This window comes from Scyliorhinus canicula, chromosome 13, assembly GCF_902713615.1.
Source record: "Scyliorhinus canicula chromosome 13, sScyCan1.1, whole genome shotgun sequence".
In the NCBI taxonomy this organism is placed as follows: Eukaryota; Metazoa; Chordata; class Chondrichthyes; order Carcharhiniformes; family Scyliorhinidae; genus Scyliorhinus; species Scyliorhinus canicula.
Window position 1 is genome coordinate 104,552,118 of NC_052158.1, and position 20,521 is coordinate 104,572,638.

At 50.6% G+C, this 20,521-nt stretch overlaps 1 protein-coding gene across 1 annotated transcript in view; it reads right to left on the reverse strand.

Annotated features, from left to right (window-relative positions):
- Positions 1–257: 257 nt before the first annotated feature.
- The window catches only part of LOC119976418 (spermatogenesis-associated protein 16-like), a 281,641-nt gene continuing 261,377 nt past the window's right edge, over positions 258–20,521 (reverse strand). Inside the window, 2 exon segments of the mRNA XM_038816943.1 lie at positions 258–628; positions 1,913–1,996. Of these exon segments, the coding sequence (XP_038672871.1) occupies positions 401–628; positions 1,913–1,996 (312 nt within the window). The 3' untranslated portion in view covers positions 258–400.

Genomic DNA, 20,521 nt, shown 5'->3' on the forward strand with positions numbered 1-20,521 from the left:
ATTAGGAAGACCATACCTTTTCTACAATTCTACCACTGAAAATAAACTGAATGATTTCTAAAAGCATTGAACATAAAAATGGGAGTAGTTTGTGTCACTGGATCCATTCCATATAAATTTATTATAATAGAAAATGGATCACTGTTGTTTTACAAGTATGCAATTAATACATAGTTGGTCTGTGTGCTTGAATATGCATTAGGTTGATCACCATAGTTATGTAATGTGAAGAAGAAAACATTAATTGAAAAAGTCAGTCTTTCAATTTCAGTTTTATCTTCAATTTTTGAAGCATTTCAATACAACTATTCAAGCTCCAATGGCAGGCTAAAGCCACAACAATGAATACTGAAGCAAGGGAACTTCCAGCAAATAATCTATATTCCTAGGTGATGCCTCATTAATTTGAAGATGGGAATTTGTTGTCTCGTCTGTCAGTCTGCAATTGTATCAGTGATTTTCCTACAGCCTTTGTGTCTCTGGATGGCTTCAAGTCACCAGGCAACAGAACGAGTTTCTGGTTTTTCAGCTTCTTCACTTCTCTTCTTTGTTTTCGAGCTGTTTTCAAGGCTTTAGACTTCAGAAAACTATCTTCTAATTGATAGATAAGGTCCTCAATTAGCCCAACCTGTAATCAATCGTCTATTAATAGTTTTTAAGTAAAAGTTTTCTTTGGAATACCGATGAAAATTGCAGTATACAAAACTTTGATTTCAAATGGCTTTTGAAGATTTTTTCCAATTCATATTGCATATCATTCTAGTATTTCATATTTTTACATTGAATATCTGGAATTATTTTGAGCACATATGTGCCCTGGACTAGATTTATCGTAAAATATTGTAGTATGGTGACAAAACAGCTGTGCTATGGATATTGAGAAAATTTCTCCAAGCCAATTGAGACACACAAACTTTCCTGCTCAATATTTTTCTATTTCCATGGCAAGCACACTTAGTTTTGTCTGAAATATCAATGTATAACTACCCCTAATTTTGTGACATAGTTTTGTGAATGCCTCATGTACCAGGCCATGGTGCATCATACTTTGTGGAAAGAAATGAAAATCTGTACCTTTGGGCTACTACATTTCTGGGACGACATACATTTCTGGCGGCCGAGCAAGTACAAGAAATTTATAAAGGAGTAATGCTGTTTTTTTGGGGGGGTCTTTATGCAATGCTAACAATGTTACTAATTACTCCCATTAAACCAAATAAAGACTGGCTTTCCATTATATAGCGTTTTCACAATTTCAGGGCGTCCCTAATGCTTTCGAGCCAATACAGCACTTTTGAATGTAGACACTATTGTAATGTAGGGCACGTGGCTGTTGATTTGTGCACTGGAAGCTGCTACAAACCGAAATGTGATAACCAAATAATCTGTGTTTGTACGTTGATTAAAAGATAAAATGTTGATGAGGAAAGAGTGATAACTTTTACCAGAAGTGTCATTGAGCCGTTAACGTCGGACAGAGAGCAGGCAGGGCCCTGTTTTAATGTTCTCGACACTAAATTACAACTTTGGCAATGTAGCCCTGAAGTATCAACCTGAATTTTGTGCTTGTCTCTCTAGAATGGGACTTAAACCCATAAGAGTGCTGCCAACTGTGGCACAGCTGACACAGAAAATAGAAATGTTATTTACTGAATTTTTCAATTTTGTGTAGCTAGTTGATGATGGGGGAGTAACCATGAAATGTTAACTTACCAGAAATATAAAATCAAAGTTTATTCTCAAAAATTATCTCACCACATTATATTTATATATTTATGTAGATAATTTAATTATGCTAAAACTGGAAAAAAAACACAACAGAAGGTATCACTTTCAAAGCAATTCAATCAAACCTAGATATAACTCAATGGGTTTAATCCCAATTGTGTAAAAACACTAAATTGAAACTTACCTTTTCAGATTTGTTCCAAACACATTCTCCATTACTCCGGTTTCCTTCAAGGGTATCAACAGCGTCGGTCATTAATGAATGCAGCTATGGGGTAAATGTAATTGATAACATTTAAGTATCTATAAGAAAATAACGATTAAACCCAAAGTTTTACAAGAAGAATTGTATATTTTATCAGCCATTACAGATAAAATTATAGCATTTTGTCATTTCATGGAGGTCATTCGGCACATCGGGTCTGTCTTGACCCTGAAAGAACATCCTAACCAGGCTCTTTCCACTCCACCTCCCCTCAAAGTGGCAATTTAACATGGCCAACCCAACTAACCTGCACATCTTTGAACTGTGGGAGGAAATGGAGCACCCGGAGGAAACCCACTCAGACATGGTGGAACATGCAAATTTCACAATTACCCAAGACTGAATTGAACCTGGGTCCCTGGTGTTGTGAGGCAGCAGTGCTGCAAGTGAGGATGTAACAAGCAGGGTGGATAAAGGGGAACCAGCAGATGTGATATAATTGGTAAGGTGCCACATAAAAGGTTACAACACCAGATGAGAGCTCAAGGTTTGGGGATAATACTTTAGTTTTGATAAAGAATGGCTAACTAAAGGAAACCACTATCGGAAACTGAGTCAGAATGAATGGGTCATTTTCTGCTTGGCAAACTAACTAGTGGGGTGCCAAATGCGTCAGTGCTGGGGGCCTTGACTGCTTTGAATGTATTTTAACGATTTGGATGAAGGGACTGACTGTTGTAGCCAAATTTTCAGATAATACAAAAATAGGTAAAGAAGCAAGTTGTGAAGAGGATACAATACATTTGCAGTGGGTGGTAGGTAGGGTGTGAGTGGCCAAAAATTTAGTAGGTAAGATGTGGGAAAATGTGATGTCCACTTTGGAGGGAAGAACTGAAATGAATATTTAAATGGAGAGAATGCTGAGGTACAGAGGGATCTGCATGGCCTCGTTCATGAAACAAAAGGAACACGAGGGGAACATAAAAGTAGGGAAGTCTGACTCCAAAGGTACAGGTGATTGCTGAGATCACAATTAGAATATTGTCTGCCGTTTTGGTTGTCTTACTGAAGGAGGGATAATTCTATTGGATGCTGTTCAGAGAAGGTTCCTGCGAGGACACCCAGATCCCTCTGTACCACAGAATTCTGCAATCTCGCTCAATTTAAATAATATACTCCTTTTTGATTCTGTTTCCTATTCTATTGTTTCTGTCCACTGGGGTGTGCAAATACTTCTGGTGTTATGTGCACGGGACATCATTTTGGTGACAGTATTAGCACATATGCAGTGAGTGTAAGGTGGGAGAGAGTACAATAGGCATATTATGTAAGACTGATTTGACCCATACTGCCATTTTGGAGCTTAAAATACCTAACACCTTCTGTTCAACGCGCATAGTTGCATGTGTGTTCAGCAGCAGAAAAGACCCACCCCCCTCCCCCGCACCCACAGTCTGGCAATCAACAGAACTTAAAGGGCTCATCAACTCTTCTTCAATGATCACTCGTTAATATTACAATCCCAGACCAGACTCCAGCAATAGCTGGGAAACTCCCAATATTTTGTGGGCGGCACGGTAGCATAGTGGTTAGCATTGTTGCTTGCCAGGGTCCCAGGTTCAATTCCCTGCTGGGTCACGGTCTGGGCGGAGGCTGCACGTTCCCCACATGTCTGCATGGGTTTCCTCCGGGTGCTCCCATTTCCTCCCACAGTCCAAAGATGTGCAGGTTAAGTGGATTAGCCACGCTAAATTGCCCTTAGTCTCCAAAAAAGGTTAGGAGGGATTATTGGATTAGGAGGATAGTGTGGAAGTGAGGGCTAAAGTGGGTCAGTGCAGACTTGATGGGTCGAATAGCCTCCTTCTGCATTGTATGTTCTATGATCCATGTTTACTTTAAAGATAAAACTGTGAGAAATGAATGATCACACCAGGAGAGATTGCATGAAGAAAATAGGGATTTGGTATTTTTAAAACAAAACTTTATTAGGAATATAATATTAAATCTAACTTCCCTCCCAAAAAGCAAATCTGACAATTACCCTTAAAATTAATGCCCCATCCCGCACCTGCAGGAGATGTTCACAGACTCGCTGGCTAGGGGCACACTGCCACCTACGCTAGCAGAGGCCTCAATCTCACTGATACCTAAGAAAGATAAAGAACCAACGGTATGTGGGTCATACAGACCCATCTGACTGCTGAACGCAGATGTCAAAATCCTAGCCAAAAGGCTCAGAGACTGTGTACCAGAGGTGGTCGCAGAGGACCAGACAGGCTTTGTCAAAGGTAGGCAGCTAACCTCGAACATCAGGCGCCTGCTGAACGTGATAATGACCTCATCTGGGGAGAGAATACCAGAGGTGATCGTCTCCCTGGACGCAGAAAAGGCCTTCGACAGGGTCGAATGGAAGTACCTCAACGAGGTACTGGAGCGGTTCGGGCTTGGAACAGGGTTCACCTCCTGGGTAAAGCTCCTATGCAACACTCCCATGGCGAGTGTACGGACCAACTACACCAACTCCCGATACTTCCAGCTGCACAGGGGCACCAGACAAGGATGCCCACTGTCCCCGCTGTTGATCGCTCTAGCGAGCCACTAGCAATTGTGCACAGAGCAGCAAAAAGCACGGAGTCTCACTCTATGCAGATGACCTACTCCTCTACATCTCGGACCCACAGAGCAGCATGGACGTAATCATCGCGCTCCTGAAAGAGTTTGGCGCCTTCTTGGGCTACAAACCCAACATGAGCAAAAGCGAGATCTTCCCGGTACACCCACAAGTAGGGAGGCAGGACTAATGGGAGTGCTGTTTAAACAAGCCCGACACAAATTCCGCTGTCTGGGAATCCAAATAGCCCATGACTGGACAAGGATCCACAAATGGAACCTCGCCAGTCTGACAGAGGAAATAGAAAGGGACCTACAAAGCTAGAACATACTCCCAATCTCCTTCGGGGGGAAGAGTGCAGACGATCAAAATAAACGTACTGCCCAGGTACCTCTTCCTACTTAGATCTATCCCGATCTGGATCAAGGAGCCAGAACTGAGTTGGTGCGCATGGAGGCCTCCTGCAAGGGGACCTCCCTCCGACCCTCGCCATGGCGACAATCCCATCCCTAGCCAAAAAACATTCCAGCAGTCCAGTCCAGTCCTAGAACCAACTACGGCAGCAATTTGGCTTGACCAAAACGTCGGACAAAGCTCACATCTGCAACAACCATAGGTTCACACCAGCGCTGACTGACGCCACCTTTAAAAAGTGGGGACAGGACGGAAGGACACTGACAGTTGGGGACCTACATACGGACGGCAGGATCGCAACACTGGACGAACTGACGGAGAAATTCCAGCTAGCCGGGGGGGGAATGAGCTAAGAAGACCTGGGATTGAAATAGGATGGAGACTCTGGAGCGAAGCACTACATAGGGTCAACTCCACCGCCACGTGACGCAACTAAAAGTGGTACATTGAGCCCACTTAACAAGAACTCGTATGAGTAGGTTCTTCCCGGAGGTGGAGGATAGATGTGAACGGTGCCAAGGAGGCCCGGCCAACCACGCCCACATGTTCTGGTCTTGTCCGAGACTTGTGGGGTACTGGACAACCTTCTCTGAGGCAATGTCCAAAGTGGTGGGGATGAGGGTGGCGCCATGCCCGAAAGTGGCGGTCTTCTTGGTAGCAGACCAGCCAGATCTATTCCTGGGGAGGAGGGCAGACGCACTTGCCTTTCCCTCCCTGATCACCCACCATAGACTCCTGTGGGCTGACGGTCAGCAGCACCACCCAAACCTGTAGACTGGCTGTCCGACCTCTCAGAATCTCTCCAAATGGAGAAAATCAAATTCGGCATCCAAGGGTCAGACGACGGCTTCTACAGAACGTGGGTGCCATTCACCCAATTGTTCCGGGACCTGTTTGTGGCCAACCAACAAGCAGAAGAATAGCCAAGAATCAGGGGAAACTAGCCAAGGCATGAGAGGGAGGAATAGACCGGAGGTGGGGGCAGCTAAACCTAAGAGAAAAGAAAGGTGAACTAAAGGAGAAGGGAAGGGGGGCAGAAGAGGGAAGAAGGAGGAGACAGGGAACAATAGAGGGGAACCAGAGAGGGGGAGTGGAGTAAGGGAAATGATAGCCATTAGGAGAGTACGGGAAATGACAACAAACTTGGCAAATACAGTAACAGAGGTCAAGGAAAATACTAGCGTAAGACGGGATGAATTGCCGAAGCGGAGGTGAACGTGCAATGAGAATGGCAACGAAAAACGTCCAGGAGAAGCAAGTAACAACACCAACACCAGATCCATTCTCGTATTGCCCTCTCTGTATTGGACATAACTAATGTGATTGTTTCTCTGGCACCCAAATGTAAATGTTCCCCCCCAGTTTCCCCCCCCCCCCTCCCCCAACGAACAGGTGCCTACTTATTTGTTAAAAATAATATTGTTAACTGTACAGAGTTGCTGTTGTTGAGTTAGTGCACGATATCATATACTTTGTTCAAAAACCCAATAAAAAACATTATTAAACAGCCAGAAAAGAAACATACAGCTTTTAATCAGAATAATCCTTGCTTTACAGAACAGATTTAGCTCTTGTTACAACCCCTTCAGACTCTGGCTTGAATATCTTCCAAAAAAACTGGTTTGCCTGGTGTGTTTCAACTTCTTCCTTATCCTCAGACAAGGCTGCCTGCTTTAAACATTATTCCTTTCTAACTATCCTACTGTGAAAGAATTGTGACAGACAGATCAGACTTCAACTCCTCTCCAAAGCTTCAAAAGAAAACATCTCTCTGCATCTCTTGGCTTCACCCAGCAATCACATCATCTTACCAAGCTGAAAGCACATTAACTTCCCAGGGACTTCTCTCAGTCAAACCACAGTGCATTAGCCCAGACTGAAAAACATATTCCATTGCCTAAAGGCTTCCAGGCCCTGCAAATCAAACCTTTTTGTTGAAAATATGACCACTACAGTCAAACACACCATAACCCCAGGCTTCTAACCCTTAAATTGCCCGAGTATTTAGAAGCAAATATTCCTCCATTTTTCATATGAAGGAGTGTTATTGTCAACCTAAGAAACTCCTTGTTACTGGTCATGAGTTATGTGGGCTATTGCATGGCTGATGATCCTGATCCTCGAGCCACATCTCCGACCGCACGCTTGGCAGGTGTTTCTGGGAGGTGGGATAGCTCCTTGGACTCTAGATTGCTGGCTTTCCTTTCTCAGGCTCCTTTTCCGCACCTCCTCTTGCCGTTGGGTGTCCTCAAAGAATTGTGTCCCTTCAATCTTGAGGCTCCTCCAACTAGCTCTTTTCTGAGTAAGGGTCTCCCAGGCATTGAAGTCAATGTTGCATTTCTTAAGGTGAGCCTTCAGGATGCCTTTGAAACACTTCCTTTATCGTCCTCTCGTTCGGAAGCCTCCCTTGAGCTGGGCAAAGAAGATTTCCTTCTAAAGTCGGGACACTGATATTCTAAGCATATGGCCAGCCTTGCGGAGTTGGTGTCAGAGGTTTGTGACCTCAGTGCTGGTTCTCTTGGCTCCTTCAAAGATACATGTTGTTCTCCTGTCCTCCCAACCGATGCAGACAATCCATCTGAGACAGTGTTGATGGTACCTCTTCAGGGTCCTTGAGGTGGCGTCTGTGCATCGTCCAAGTTTTTGAACCATATAGAAGAGTTGGAAGGATTGTACATGAGGATCTTGGTGTGGGTGTCACAGTCGTCAAAGACACCCATCCTCAGGCGTCCGAAGGAGACGCTCATAGGTGGATACGATGTTGGGTCTCTGCATCAATATCTGCCTTAGAGGAGAGGTGGCTACCCAGGTGTGGGATATGTTCTACATTTGGGAGGGTTTCTCTATTAATCTTGATGGAAGGAGAGACCGGATCTTCCCCTGGAGTGGGTTGGTAAAGACTTGAATCTTCTTGATGCTGAGACCACTTCTTTGGTATGCTTTCGCGAAGATTGAAAGCATGGCTTGGAGATTCTCTTCTGAGAGAGTGGAGATGGCAATGTCACCCATATACTGAAGCTCCGTGAGCGATGTCAGTGTCATTTTCACTTGGATTTCAACTGGTTGAGGTTGAAAAGCTTTTTGTCCATCCAGTAGATTGTGTCCACTCAACTGAGAAGCTTGCTCTTGTCAAGGTGAAGGATGGTGGTGATATAGATAGAGAAAAAGTTGGGGGCGATGACACATCTTTGGTTGACTCTAGTTTTGACCTTGAAGATTTCCGTTAGTGTGGACTGTTGCTGACGTCTTGTTATAGAAGAGTCGGAGGATATTGATGAATATTGTTGCATCTATGTTCAGCAGCAGAAAGGTTCACCCACCCACCCCCTCCCCCACGCACGCAATCAACAGAACTTAAAGGGGCCTTCAACAACGTTTTGGTTACGTATTGATTGATATTTACTGGATCTTGTTGTAAATTTAAATGCTGGTTTCTAGAGCTGCTTAAGACTGCAGGAAATGGTGGAACTGAATTCAGATAGTATGTTCTTATTGAAGCAAAATCAGGTAGCAGACTTACTCCTTTCACACCCTGGGCAGATATAGCCTACTGATGAGACCCTTCATTTCTTCCTTCTAGTTGCCATTAACTGTTGCAAAAGGTCACTGAGGCTCTATTCCAAGAGAATAGCAAATTACTGCCGATGCTGAAATCAGAAACAAAAACAGAAATGCTGGACCATTTCATGTCTGGCGGAATCTGAGGAGATAGAATGGAGCTGACAAGCTGTAGGCTGTCCAGCATTTTCTGTTTTTGCTCCATTACAAGACGGCTGACTGCAAAATGTTGGAAGTGGTGTATCAAAAAGATCAATGCTGGGACTAATGTTGTTCACCATTTAGATAGCCAAACTGGACTAAGAATCACAAGAAACATTTCTGGATGACACCAAGTTGGGGTATGGTTAATCCTGAGGAAGGCTGTCCCTCGAGGCTCTCAGAGCAATTGCCAATGGTTCTATAGCCAGCGCACAAAACAGTGGGGAGAGGGGGCATCCCTGTCTCGTCCCCCGGTGCAGTCTAAAATAGTCCAATGTTGTCCTATTCGTCTGTAAACTTGCCACAGGAGCCTGATACAGTAACCTGACCCAGTCGATAAAGCCCCGCCCGAAACCGAACCGTCCAGTATCTCCCTCAGAAGACATTAATAAACATACAGAGTGGTCATATTTTTATTGAAATTCATTCCTTACAAGTATGAGGGTGCATTTTGTTGGGAAGAGTAGGAGGCCATATGCTCCTTAGAACATCACAACAACTTCTATTTATAAAGCACTGTTCATAAAATGTCCCAAGGTGCTTCACAGAAACATCACAAAACAAAAATGTGGTAACAAGGTATATAAGAAAATTAGGTGAGATTAGATAAGGCTTGCTCGAAGAGTTAGGTTTTAATAAGTTTGTTAAAGGAGCAAAATGAGTTGGAGAGGTTTAGGGAAAGATTTCCTGAACTTTGTGACCCAGGCAACTAAAAACATGGCCACCAACGGTGGAGTGATTAAAATCTAGGTTGCTCAAGAGGCCAGAATTAAAGGAAAGCAGATATTATGGTGAGTTGTGAGCTGGAGGAGATTACAGAGATCGGGAGAGGTGAGATGATGGAGGTGTTCGGAAACTAAAGGCAGTTTTTTTTAATAAACATTTTATTGAGGTATTTTCGGTATAGTAACGACAACAAAATAAACAATATACATGAAACCATAAACATTGTGCAAAAGCCATTTACCTCTCGTACAGGTCCCACCCTCATTGACCCCCTACTCTAAACAAAACTACCCCCCCCCCCCCCGTCTGCTGACAATTAATTTCCCGCAAAGAAGTCGACGAATGGTTGCCACGTCCAGGTGAACCCTAACTGACCCTCTCAAGGCGAACTTGATTTTCTCCAAACAGAGAAAGCCAGCCATGTCCAATAGCCAGGTCTCCAACTTCGGGGGCTTTGTGTCCCTCCATGCTAATACAGTAGTCCCCCTTTATAACGCGGGTGTTGGGGTCCAAGACAGCCAGCCGCGTTGCAACCGAGCCGCGGATATCCACGATGGGGGTTTTAAATTTATTTAAAAATCTATGCTAGCGCTTCCCATTGAGAGTCTACGGGGGGCGGGGGGAGAGGTCAGACCCCCGTAGACTCACAATGGGAAGCGCTAGCATAGATTTTTAAATAAATTTAAAACCCCCATCGTGGATCTAATTAAAACAGTGTCAATTTCAGCGGCCGGAGAGGGAAGCTGCTCTCTCACTGAAACAATCAGCCGGCCGCTGAAATTGACACTGCCCGCTGCTCTCTCCCTCCAATCCAACTTTTAAGTTTTAATGTTTCTGATTGGAGGGAGAGAGCAGCCGGCAGTGTCAATTTCAGCGGCCGGCTGATTGTTTCAGTGAGAGAGCAGCTTCCCTCTCCGGATCAAAGTGAGCCGGCCGCTGAAATTGACACAACTGACAGTTGGGGTCCATAAGCCCCCCCGCGGTATATCGCGAACCACGGTATTGCGGAGCGTGGTATAACGGGGGACTACTGTAGTATCCGTCTCCGGGCTACCAGGGAAGCAAAGGCCAGAATGTCTGCCTCTTTCTCCTCCTGGATTCCCGGGTCTTCTGACACCCCGAAAATCGCCACCTCTGGACTCAGCGCCACCCTTGTTTTTAACACCATGGACATGGCATCAAAAATACAGTGGAAGGATGCGAGGCCCCTAGGCGTGGAGACCTGGATCAATGGCATGGCGGGTTTCATTGGGCTGGAGGAGGTCAAGTTCGCCCCTTCTCCCCCTCCCCCCCCTTCCCCCCCTCCCCCCCTCCCCCTTCCCCCCCCTCCCCCCTTCCCCCTCCCCCCCTTCCCCCTCCCCCCTTCCCCCTCCCCCCCCTTCCCCCTCCCCCCCTTCCCCCTCCCCCCTCCCCCCTTCCCCCTCCCCCCCCCTTCCCCCTCCCCCCTTCCCCCTCCCCCCTCCCCCCCTCCCCCCTCCCCCCCTCCCCCCCCCCCTTCACCCCCCGGGTTGCTGCTGCTACTGTCCCTGTACCCTATCGTTGAGCCAGAAAGTCGAGAAAAGGTTGCCACCGCCTAAAGAACCCTTGTACCGACCCTCTCAGGGCGAACTTGACCTCCTCCAGCCCAATGAAACCCGCCATGCCATTGATCCAGGTCTCCATGCCTAGGGGCCTCGCATCCTTCCACTGTAGTAAGATCCTTCGCCGGGCTTCTAGGGACGCAAAGGCCAGCACACCGGTCTCGTTCGCCTCCTGCACTCCCGGCTCCACCCCAACCCCAAGAATCGCGAGTCACCATCCTGGCTTGACCCTGGATCCCACCACCCTCGACACCGTCCTCGCCACCCCCTTCCAGAACTCCTCCAGTGCCGGGCATGCCCAGAACATATGGGCATGGTTCGCTGGACTCCCCGAGCACCTGACACACCCGCCTTCACCCCCAAAGAACCTACTCATCCTCGTCCCAGTCATGTGGGCCCGGCGCAGCACCCCGAACCGGACGAGGCCAAGCCGCGCACACGAGGAGGAAGAATCAACCCTCTCCAGGGCACCAGCCCATGTCCCGTCCTCGATCTGCTCCCCCAGTTCCCCCCCCACCCAGCCCTCAGCTCCTCCACTGACGCCCCCCCGCCCCCCGCACAACCCTGTAGATATCAGATATCTTCCCCTCTCCGACCCAGACCCCCGAAAGCACCCCGTCGCTCACCCCCCTCGCGGGAAGCGAAGGGAATCCCTCCACCTGCCGCCCAGCAAATGCCTTTACCTGCAGATGCCTGAACATGTTCCCCGGGGGGAGCCCAAATCCCCCCTCCAACTCCCCCAGGCTCGCAAACCACCCACCAATAAACAGGTCCCTCAGCTGTCTGATGCCCGCTCTGTGCCAACCCCGAAATCCCCCATCAATGCTCCCGGGACGAACCTATGGTTCCCCCTTAACGGAGCCTCCATCGAGCTCCTCACTTAGAACATAGAACAGTACAGCACAGAACAGGCCCTTCGGCCCTCGATGTTGTGCCGAGCAATGATCACCCTACTCAAACCCACGTATCCACCCTATACCCGTAACCCAACAACCCCCCCTTAACCTTACTTTTTAGGACACTACGGGCAATTTAGCATGACCAATCCACCTAACCCGCACATCTTTGGACTGTGGGAGGAAACCGGAGCACCCGGAGGAAACCCACGCACACACGGGGAGGATGTGCAGACTCCGCACAGACAGTGACCCAGCCAGGAACTGAACCTGGGACCCTGGAGCTGTGAAGCATTGACGCTAACCACCATGCTACCGTGCAGCCCGGATGTCGGACTTCTCCCCGGACTTCTCCCCTATGTCGCCTCCACTGCCCCCAAATCTTGAGGGTAGCCGCCACCACCGGACCCGTGGTATACCTCGTAGGAGGGAGCGGCCACGGCGCCGCCACCAGGGCCCCCAAGCTTGTATCTCCACAGGACGCCCTCTCCATCCGTTTCCATGCTGCCCCCTCCCCCTCCATCACCCACTTGCGCACCATCGACACATTGGCCGCCCAATAATACCCCGAGAGATTGGGTAATGCCAGCCCCCCCCCCCCCCCCCCCCCCCCCCCCCCCATCTCTACCCTGCTCCAAGAAGACCCTCTTCACCCTCGGGGTCCCATGCGCCCAAACAAAGCTCATGATGCTGCTAGTCACCCTTCTAAAAAAGGTCCTAGGGATAAAGATGGGCAAACACTGAAAAAGGAACAAGAACCTCGGGAGAACTGTCATTTTGACGGACTGCACTCTACCCGCCAACGATAGCGGCACCATGTCCCACCTTTTAAATTCCTCCTCCATCTGCTCCACCAGCCTGGTAAAATTAAGCTTATGGAGAGTCCCCCAACTCCTGGCCACCTGCACCCCCAGGCATCCGAAACTCTCCACTGCCCTCCCAAACGGGAGTCTCCCAATTGCCTCCTCCTGACCACCCGGGCGCACCACAAACACCCCACTCCTGCCCAAACTTAACTCATAGCCCGAGAAGCCCCCAAACTCCGCCAACAGCTCCATCACCCCCGGCACCCCCCTCTCCGGATCCGCCACACACAACAGCAGGTCGTCCGCATACAGCAATACACGATGTTCCTCCCCACCCCGCACCAGACCCCTCCATCTCCCTGACTCCCTCAACGCCATAGCCAAAGGTTCAATCGCCAGTGCAAAGAACAAGGGGGACAGGAGGCACCCCCGCCTGGTCCCATGGCAGAGCCCAAAGCACTCCGATCTCCCTCCATTGGCAACTACACTTGCCATTGGAGCCGCGTAGAGCAGCCTCACCCATTTGATGAATCCCTCCCCGAATCCGAACCGCTCCAGCACCTCGCACAGGTACCCCCACTCAACTCCATCAAACGCTTTCTCCGCATCCAGCGCCACCACCATCTCCGCCCCCCCCTCCACTGCCGGAATCATAATAACATTTAGCAGTCTCCGCACATTCGTGTTGAGCTGCCATCCCTTGACAAATCCTGTCTGATCCGATCCTCGTGCATCACCCCCGGCACACAGTCCTCCACCCTGGCGGCCAGGATCTTCGCCAGCAACTTAGCGTCAACATTGAGGAGCGAGATAGGCCTGTATGATCCACACTGCAAGGGGTCCTTATCCCGCTTCAGGATCAGAGAGATAAGTGCCCGCGACATCGTCGGGGCAAAGCCCCCCCCTCCCATGCCTCATTGAAGGCTCGCACCAACAGGGGGCCCACCAGATCCGCATACTTTTTATAAAATTCCACCGGGAACCCGTCCGGCCCCGGCGCCTTAACTGACTGCATTTGTCCAATCCCCCTGACTAGCTCCTCCAACTCTATCGGCGCCCCCAGCCCCTATACCAGCTCCCCTTGAACCCTTGGGAACCATAAGCCTGTTCATGTAGCTCTCCATCCCCCCTCTCCCCAACGGAGATTCTGACCGGTACAGTTCCTCGTAGAAGTCCCTAAAGACCCCATTTACTTCTGTCCCCTTCTGCACTACATTCCCACCCCTATCCGTCACTCCACCAATTTCCCTAGCCGCATCTCGCCTGCGGAGCTGATGCGCCAACATCCTGCTCGCCTTCTCCCCATGCTCATATACCGCGCCCTGCGACCTCCTCCACTGTGTCTCCGCCTTTCTGGTGGTCAACAAGTCAAATTTGGCCTGCAAACTACGCCGTTCCCCCAGCAACCCCTCCTCCGGTGCCTCCGCGTATCTCCTGTCCACATCCAGGAGCTCCCTCACCAGTCTCTCCCTCGCCTTCCTCTCCCTCCTTGCCCTATGGGCCCGGATGGAGATCAGCTCCCCCCGGATCACTGCTTTGAGAGCCTCCCAGACCATCCCCACCCGAACCTCCCCCGTGTCGTTGGTATCAAGATACCCCTCAGTACTTCCCCGGACCCTCCTACACACCTCCTGGAGCATGGTCTGAAATCGCTATGGCCGAATACTCTGCATCCTGAACCTTCGGGATCAATCCCCTGCTCAGGATGAAAAACTCTATTCGGGAATAGAACCTATGGACATGGGAGAAAAAGGAATACTCCCGCGCTCTCGGCCTCCCAAACCTCCAGGGATCCACCCCTCCCATCTGGTCCATAAACCCCCTCAGCACTTTGGCTTCCGCCGGTCTCCTACCTGTCCTTGAACTGGACCGGTCCAGTGGGGGATCCAGCACTGCGTTAAAGTCTCCCCCCATGATCAGGCCCCCTGCCTCCAGGTCCGGAATGCGGCCCAACAAGCGCCTCATGAAGCCAGCATCATCCCAATTCGGGGCATACATTAACCAGCACCACCTTCTCTCCCTGCAGCCTACCCTTCACCATAATATATCTGCCCTCCTTGTCCGACACCACCTCAGCCGCCTCGAATGCCACCCTCTTCCCCACCAGAATCGCCACCCCCCCGGTTCTTTGCGTCCAATCCTGAGTGAAAAACCTGCCCCACCCAATCCTTCCTCAGACGAACCTGGTCCGCCACCTTCAAGTGGGTCTCCTGGAGCATAGCCACGTCCGCCTTCAGCCCTTTCAGATGAGAAAATACCCTAGTTCTCTTAACCGGCCCATTCAGCCCCCTCACGTTGCAGGTAATCAGCCGGATCAGAGGGCAACCTGCCCCTCTCCCCCGCCGGCTAGCCATAGCTTATCGACTGCTCGCCCCAGGCCAGCTCGCCCCGCCTGACCCGTTCCCCATGGCGATAACGCCTCTCCTCTACCTCCCCCCGGCCCACACCAGCTCCTTCCTGGCCATTCCAGCAGCAATCCGGTATCCCCCCCCACCCCCCAGGCTAGGACCCCTCCTAGCCGTGACGCACCCTCCATGGTACTTCCGTGAGTCAGCTGACTTCTGCTGACCCGGCAGCTCCTGCCAAAACCCATCTCCTCCCGGCATGGGGTCATCCCCCTCTTGCCACACCTCCTTGGCACCGCTTCAGCGCGGGAAAGAAAACCAGTAGAGGCCACGCCCCTACCGCCAGCTCCGCCCCGCAGCGTGGACAACCAGAGGAAAGCCCGCGCTTTCACACTGCCACACCCCACCCTTCTGACGCAGCTCCTCAAAATCCAGTTTCACCCCAACCCCAGCCCCATACAGAAGAGAACATATAAAGCACATACCCCCAACGTTCCCCACATACCCCACACCCATACCCAACAGACAAACCCACCCGGAAACAGAGCAAAAAGAAAACCAGCATAAAAAAAAACACGTGTCAAAATTGAAGAACAGCAACAGCGAAAACAGCAACGGCCATAGTGTGTCCCCAGACCCTAGTTCGAGTCCAGCTTCTCCGCCTGTACAAAGGCCCACGCCTCCTCCGGGGACTCGAAGTAGTGGTGCCGGTCCTTATATGTCACCCACAGACGCGCAGGCTGCAGCATTCCAAATCTGACCTGCTTGGCATGCAGCACCGCCTTCGTCCGGTTAAACCCGGCCCGCCGCTTTGCCACCTCCGCACTCCAGTCCTGGTAGATTCGCACTACCGAATTCTCCCACTTGCTGCTCCTCTCTTTCTTGGCCCAGCGCAGCACACACTCCCGGTCACTAAATCGATGGAACCGCACCAGCACCGCCCGCGGGGGTTCATTTGCCTTAGGCCTCCTGGCCAGCACTCTGTGAGCTCCCTCAAGCTCCAGGGGCAAATGGAAGGACCCCGCTCCCATCAACGAGCTCAACATCGTGGTCACGTACGACGGGAGATCCGACAACTCCAGCCCCTCCGCCAGGCCCAGGAACCTCAAATTCTTTTGCCTCGTATGAACGTCCAGCTCCTCCAAGCGGTCTTGCCACTTTTTGTGAAGTGCCTCGTGCAACTCCACTTTCCCCACGAGGACCACGGCCTCCTCCTCCCGCTCAGCGGCCTGCTGCTGCAACTCCCAAATGGACACCTCCTGGGCCGCCTGCTGCTCCTGCGCCCACTTCCACCAGTCCTCGGGTGTTCCGCCGGCCGCCATTTTGTCCTTCTTCCCCCGCTTTTCTTGGGGAGCTGCTGCAGCTTTTTCCTTTGCCCCACTCTGGGTGAGCACCATAAATTATGGGGAATGCTCCTCTAGACACCTTCCCCCACCGCGATTCGTCGAGACACCGCCGTTTGGGGCCCTCAAATCGGCCCAAAAGTCCTTAAGTAGCGGGAGCTGCGGTGCGGCTTAGCTCCGCATAGCCGCAACTGGAAGTCTCCAAAGCCGATTTTCTGACCGCTCCACTCCTAGTCCAGGCCATCCACTGGTGGAGAATCTGAGAAGGAGTGTTCCCACATGGGGAAAAGTCCAAACAGCACCACTACGAGCCCTTAAAAGAGCCCCAAAGTCCGAAAATAGTGGGAGCCACTGAACCTGCGGTTTAGCTCCGCATCACCGCTACCGGAAGTCCGTCTCCGCTTCTTCAATGGCTTTGGTGAGATCTTTTCACAGTTCTTCCCTCTGCTGCTAGAATTCAGCTTTCATAAAGGCCCTCAAGTCAGCTTGAGACCTCTAAGCTGGCCCTTCCCCCGCTTCCATGCTTGCAGAGGCTTTTGTTTGCTGCTGCTTCAGACAAATCTTGCACTGTTTCTGAGGGTCTGATAACCAAGAAACATACCATTCCTGGGGGAAAGTACTCCTCGAACATTCACCTACGCCTTTTCATCGAAATTCCAACACGTGTTGCTTAAAAAAGAGCTATTTTCTGTAACCTTAGGCAGGAGCTGCCTCTGTGTGATCACTCACTTCATGATGCACACCGGAAGTCCGCCGCCCAGTAATAGTTGCTAAAATTTGGCAGCGCCAGCCCGCCCTCTCCCCGACTCCGCTCAAGCATTACTTTCCTTACACGCGGGGTCTTGCCCGCTTAAAAAAAGGACCGCGGAATAAAGATGGAGAGACACTGAAATACAAATAGGAATCTTGGGAGAACCGTCATCTTCACCATTTGCACCCTCCCAGCCAGAGACAAAGGAAGCGCGTCCCATCTCCGAAAATCATCCTTCAATTGGTCCACCAGCCAGGCCACATTCAATTTATGCAGCCGGTCCCATTCCCGCGCCACTTGGATGCCTAGGTACCTAAAGCTTCCCTCTACTAACCTAAACGGCAGCTCTCCCAGTCGCCTGTCCTGTCCCCTCATCTGGACTACAAACATCTCACCCTTTCCCATATTAAGCTTATACCCCGAAAACCGGCCAAATTCCCCTAGAGCCCTCATGATTTCTTCCATCCCCTCTATTGGGTCCGAAACGTACAGAAGCAGGTCATCCGCATAGAGCGAAACCCTGTGCTCCATTCCGCTCCCCCGGACGAGTCCTCTCCAGTCCCTCGAGGCTCTCAGAGCAATTGCCAATGGTTCTATAGCCAGCGCACAAAACAGTGGGGAGAGGGGGCATCCCTGTCTCGTCCCCCGGTGCAGTCTAAAATAGTCCAATGTTGTCCTATTCGTCTGTAAACTTGCCACAGGAGCCTGATACAGTAACCTGACCCAGTCGATAAAGCCCCGCCCGAAACCGAACCGTCCCAGTATCTCCCTCAGATAGTCCCATTCTACCCGATCAAAAGCCTTTCGTGCATCCATTGAGATCACTACCTCCACCTCCCTACCTTCTGGGGGCATCATGATCACATTTAACAGCATTCTTACATAGGCCACCAACTGCCTGCCCTTAACAAACCCCGTCTGGCCTTCCCCAATAACGTCCGGAACACAATCCTCAATCCTGGAGGACAAGATTTTGGCCAGCAACTTAGCATCCACATTTAACATGGAGATCGGCCTATAGGACCCACACAGCTCCGGGTTCTTGTCCCGCTTAAGAATCAGCGAAATCATTGCCTGTGACATCATCGGGGGCAACACCCCTCTTTCCCTTGCCTCATTGAACATCCTCATCTCACCGGCCCCAATATCCCAGAGAACTTTTTATAGAACTCCACTGGGTAACCGTCCACCCAGGGGCCTTACCCAACTGCATGGACTTCATACCCTCCACTATCTCTTCCAACCCGATCGGGCCCCCAGCCCTTCTACCCGCTCCCTGTCCACCTTTGGGAAATTCAGGCCCTCCAAGAAGTGCCCCTTCCCCTCTGACCCCACAGGGGGTTCCGATCTGTACAGCCTGCTGTAGAAATCCCTAAATGCCTTATTCACCCCTACTGCATCACCAACCAGGTTCCCATCTCTATCTTTTACTTTCCCTATCTTCCTAGCTGTCTCCCTCTTCCGAAGCTGCTGTGCAAGCATTTTGCTGACCTTCTCTCCATGTTCCTAGATCGCCTCCCTCGCCTTTCTCAGCTGCTCCACCGCCCTCCCTGTGGTCAGCAAACTAAACTCCGCCTGTAACCTCCGCACTTCCCTTAAAAGCCCTGCCTCTGGGGTCTCCGCATACCTCCCTATCAATCTGTAGTATCTCCTTTACCAGTCGGTCCATCTCTGCCCTGTCCACCTTCTCGCTATGGGCCCAGATCGAGATCAGCTCCCCCCTGACCACCGCCTTCATTGCTTCCCAAACCACCGCTACTGAAATTTCCCCCAAGTCATTGACCTACAGGTAGCTCTGAATACATTTCCTCAGTCGCTCGCACACCCCATCATCCGCCAAAAGTCCCACCTCCAACCTCCAGTGCGGGCACTGGTTACTGTCTTTACTAACCTGCAGGTCAACCCAGCGCAGAGAATGGTCTGAGATTGTAATCGCCGAGTACCCCGTGTCCACCACCCCAGCCAGCAAGGCCCTGTTCAAAATAAAGAAATCAATCCGGGAGTACACTTCATGCACATGTGAGTAGAAGGAGAACTCCTTCACCCTCGGCTGCACAAACCTCCATGGGTCCAACCCCCCCATCATCAGCTCCATGAACCCTCTTAGTTCCTTTGCCATTTTTGGCACTCTGCCCGTTTACGAGCTTGACCAGTCCAAGCCAGTGTCCATAACTGTGTTGAAGTCCCCTCCCATGACCAACCTGTGCGAGTCCAGATCCAGTATCCTCCCCAGCATCCTCTTTATAAACTCCACATCATCCCAATTTGGCGAATACACATTTACTAATACCACCTGCACCCCCTCTAGCTTCCCACTGACCATAATGTCCGAGACTATTCTACCCGCCTCAAACACCACCCGCTTATTGATCAGGATCACGACCCCTCTAGCCTTTGAATCTAGTTCCGAGTGAAAGACCTGACTGACCCAGCCTTTCCTCAGTCTAACCTGGTCCGTTACTCTAAGGTGCATCTCCTGCATTACCACGTCCGTCTTCAATCCACTAAGATGCACGAACACACGTACCCTTTTGACCGGCCCATTTAACTCTCGAACATTCCAGGTGATCAACCTAGCTGGGGGGGCTCATTGCCCACCCCCCCCCCCCAACCAATCAGCCATCCCCTTTTTTAGGCCCGCCTCCAGCCCGTGCTCCGCGCCTCCACCAGTCCATCCCCAGGCAGCCCCCGGCGCCAACCTCCTCTCTGTCCCTCAGCCCAAGTCCCTCCCTTGTCAGCACAACATTTGCCCACCCTCCCCCCCTAGTAACATGTAGCCACGTCCCGATTTCAAAATGGACACGTGCAAAGAGTACAGGGAAAATTGGACAGTGCTGGGAAAATAAGCAGGTGCAATGTTGGCCTGTGGATTGGAACTTGCAGCTCCCAGACAGAACTGATACTACAAGCCATTAGCAAAGTAATGAGCTATCTCCAGGGACAAAAGAGAAACATTTAAGCAATCGGTACCAGGGCAGACTCCCCGGCGCCAGTGGAAACTAAAACAAAGGCAGGCCAACGGCCACCTAGGGCCCGCCCAGTGATCAAGCTACGACCCCTTTATTGGAGAGAATCAATACAAATGATTGGGACATGGTCCAATTAATTGGGGCCAAGTTCAGGAACCGCCCGGAAGGGTGCGAAACCCTTTGGGGTATAAAGAAGAGTTCCCAAAGTCAGATCGCTCTCTTCTTCTTCACCTTCATCTTGGCCTTGGCTCTCAGCGATGAGAGGCTCGCCAAGCACCAGCCAAGTAAGTCTAAGGTCAACACACGCTAGGAGATAGGAGCTCCTAGCTACTATTCTATACCAGTTCGATGCCAGCAGCCTCAGAACCGGACAACGGCCATTGTTCCT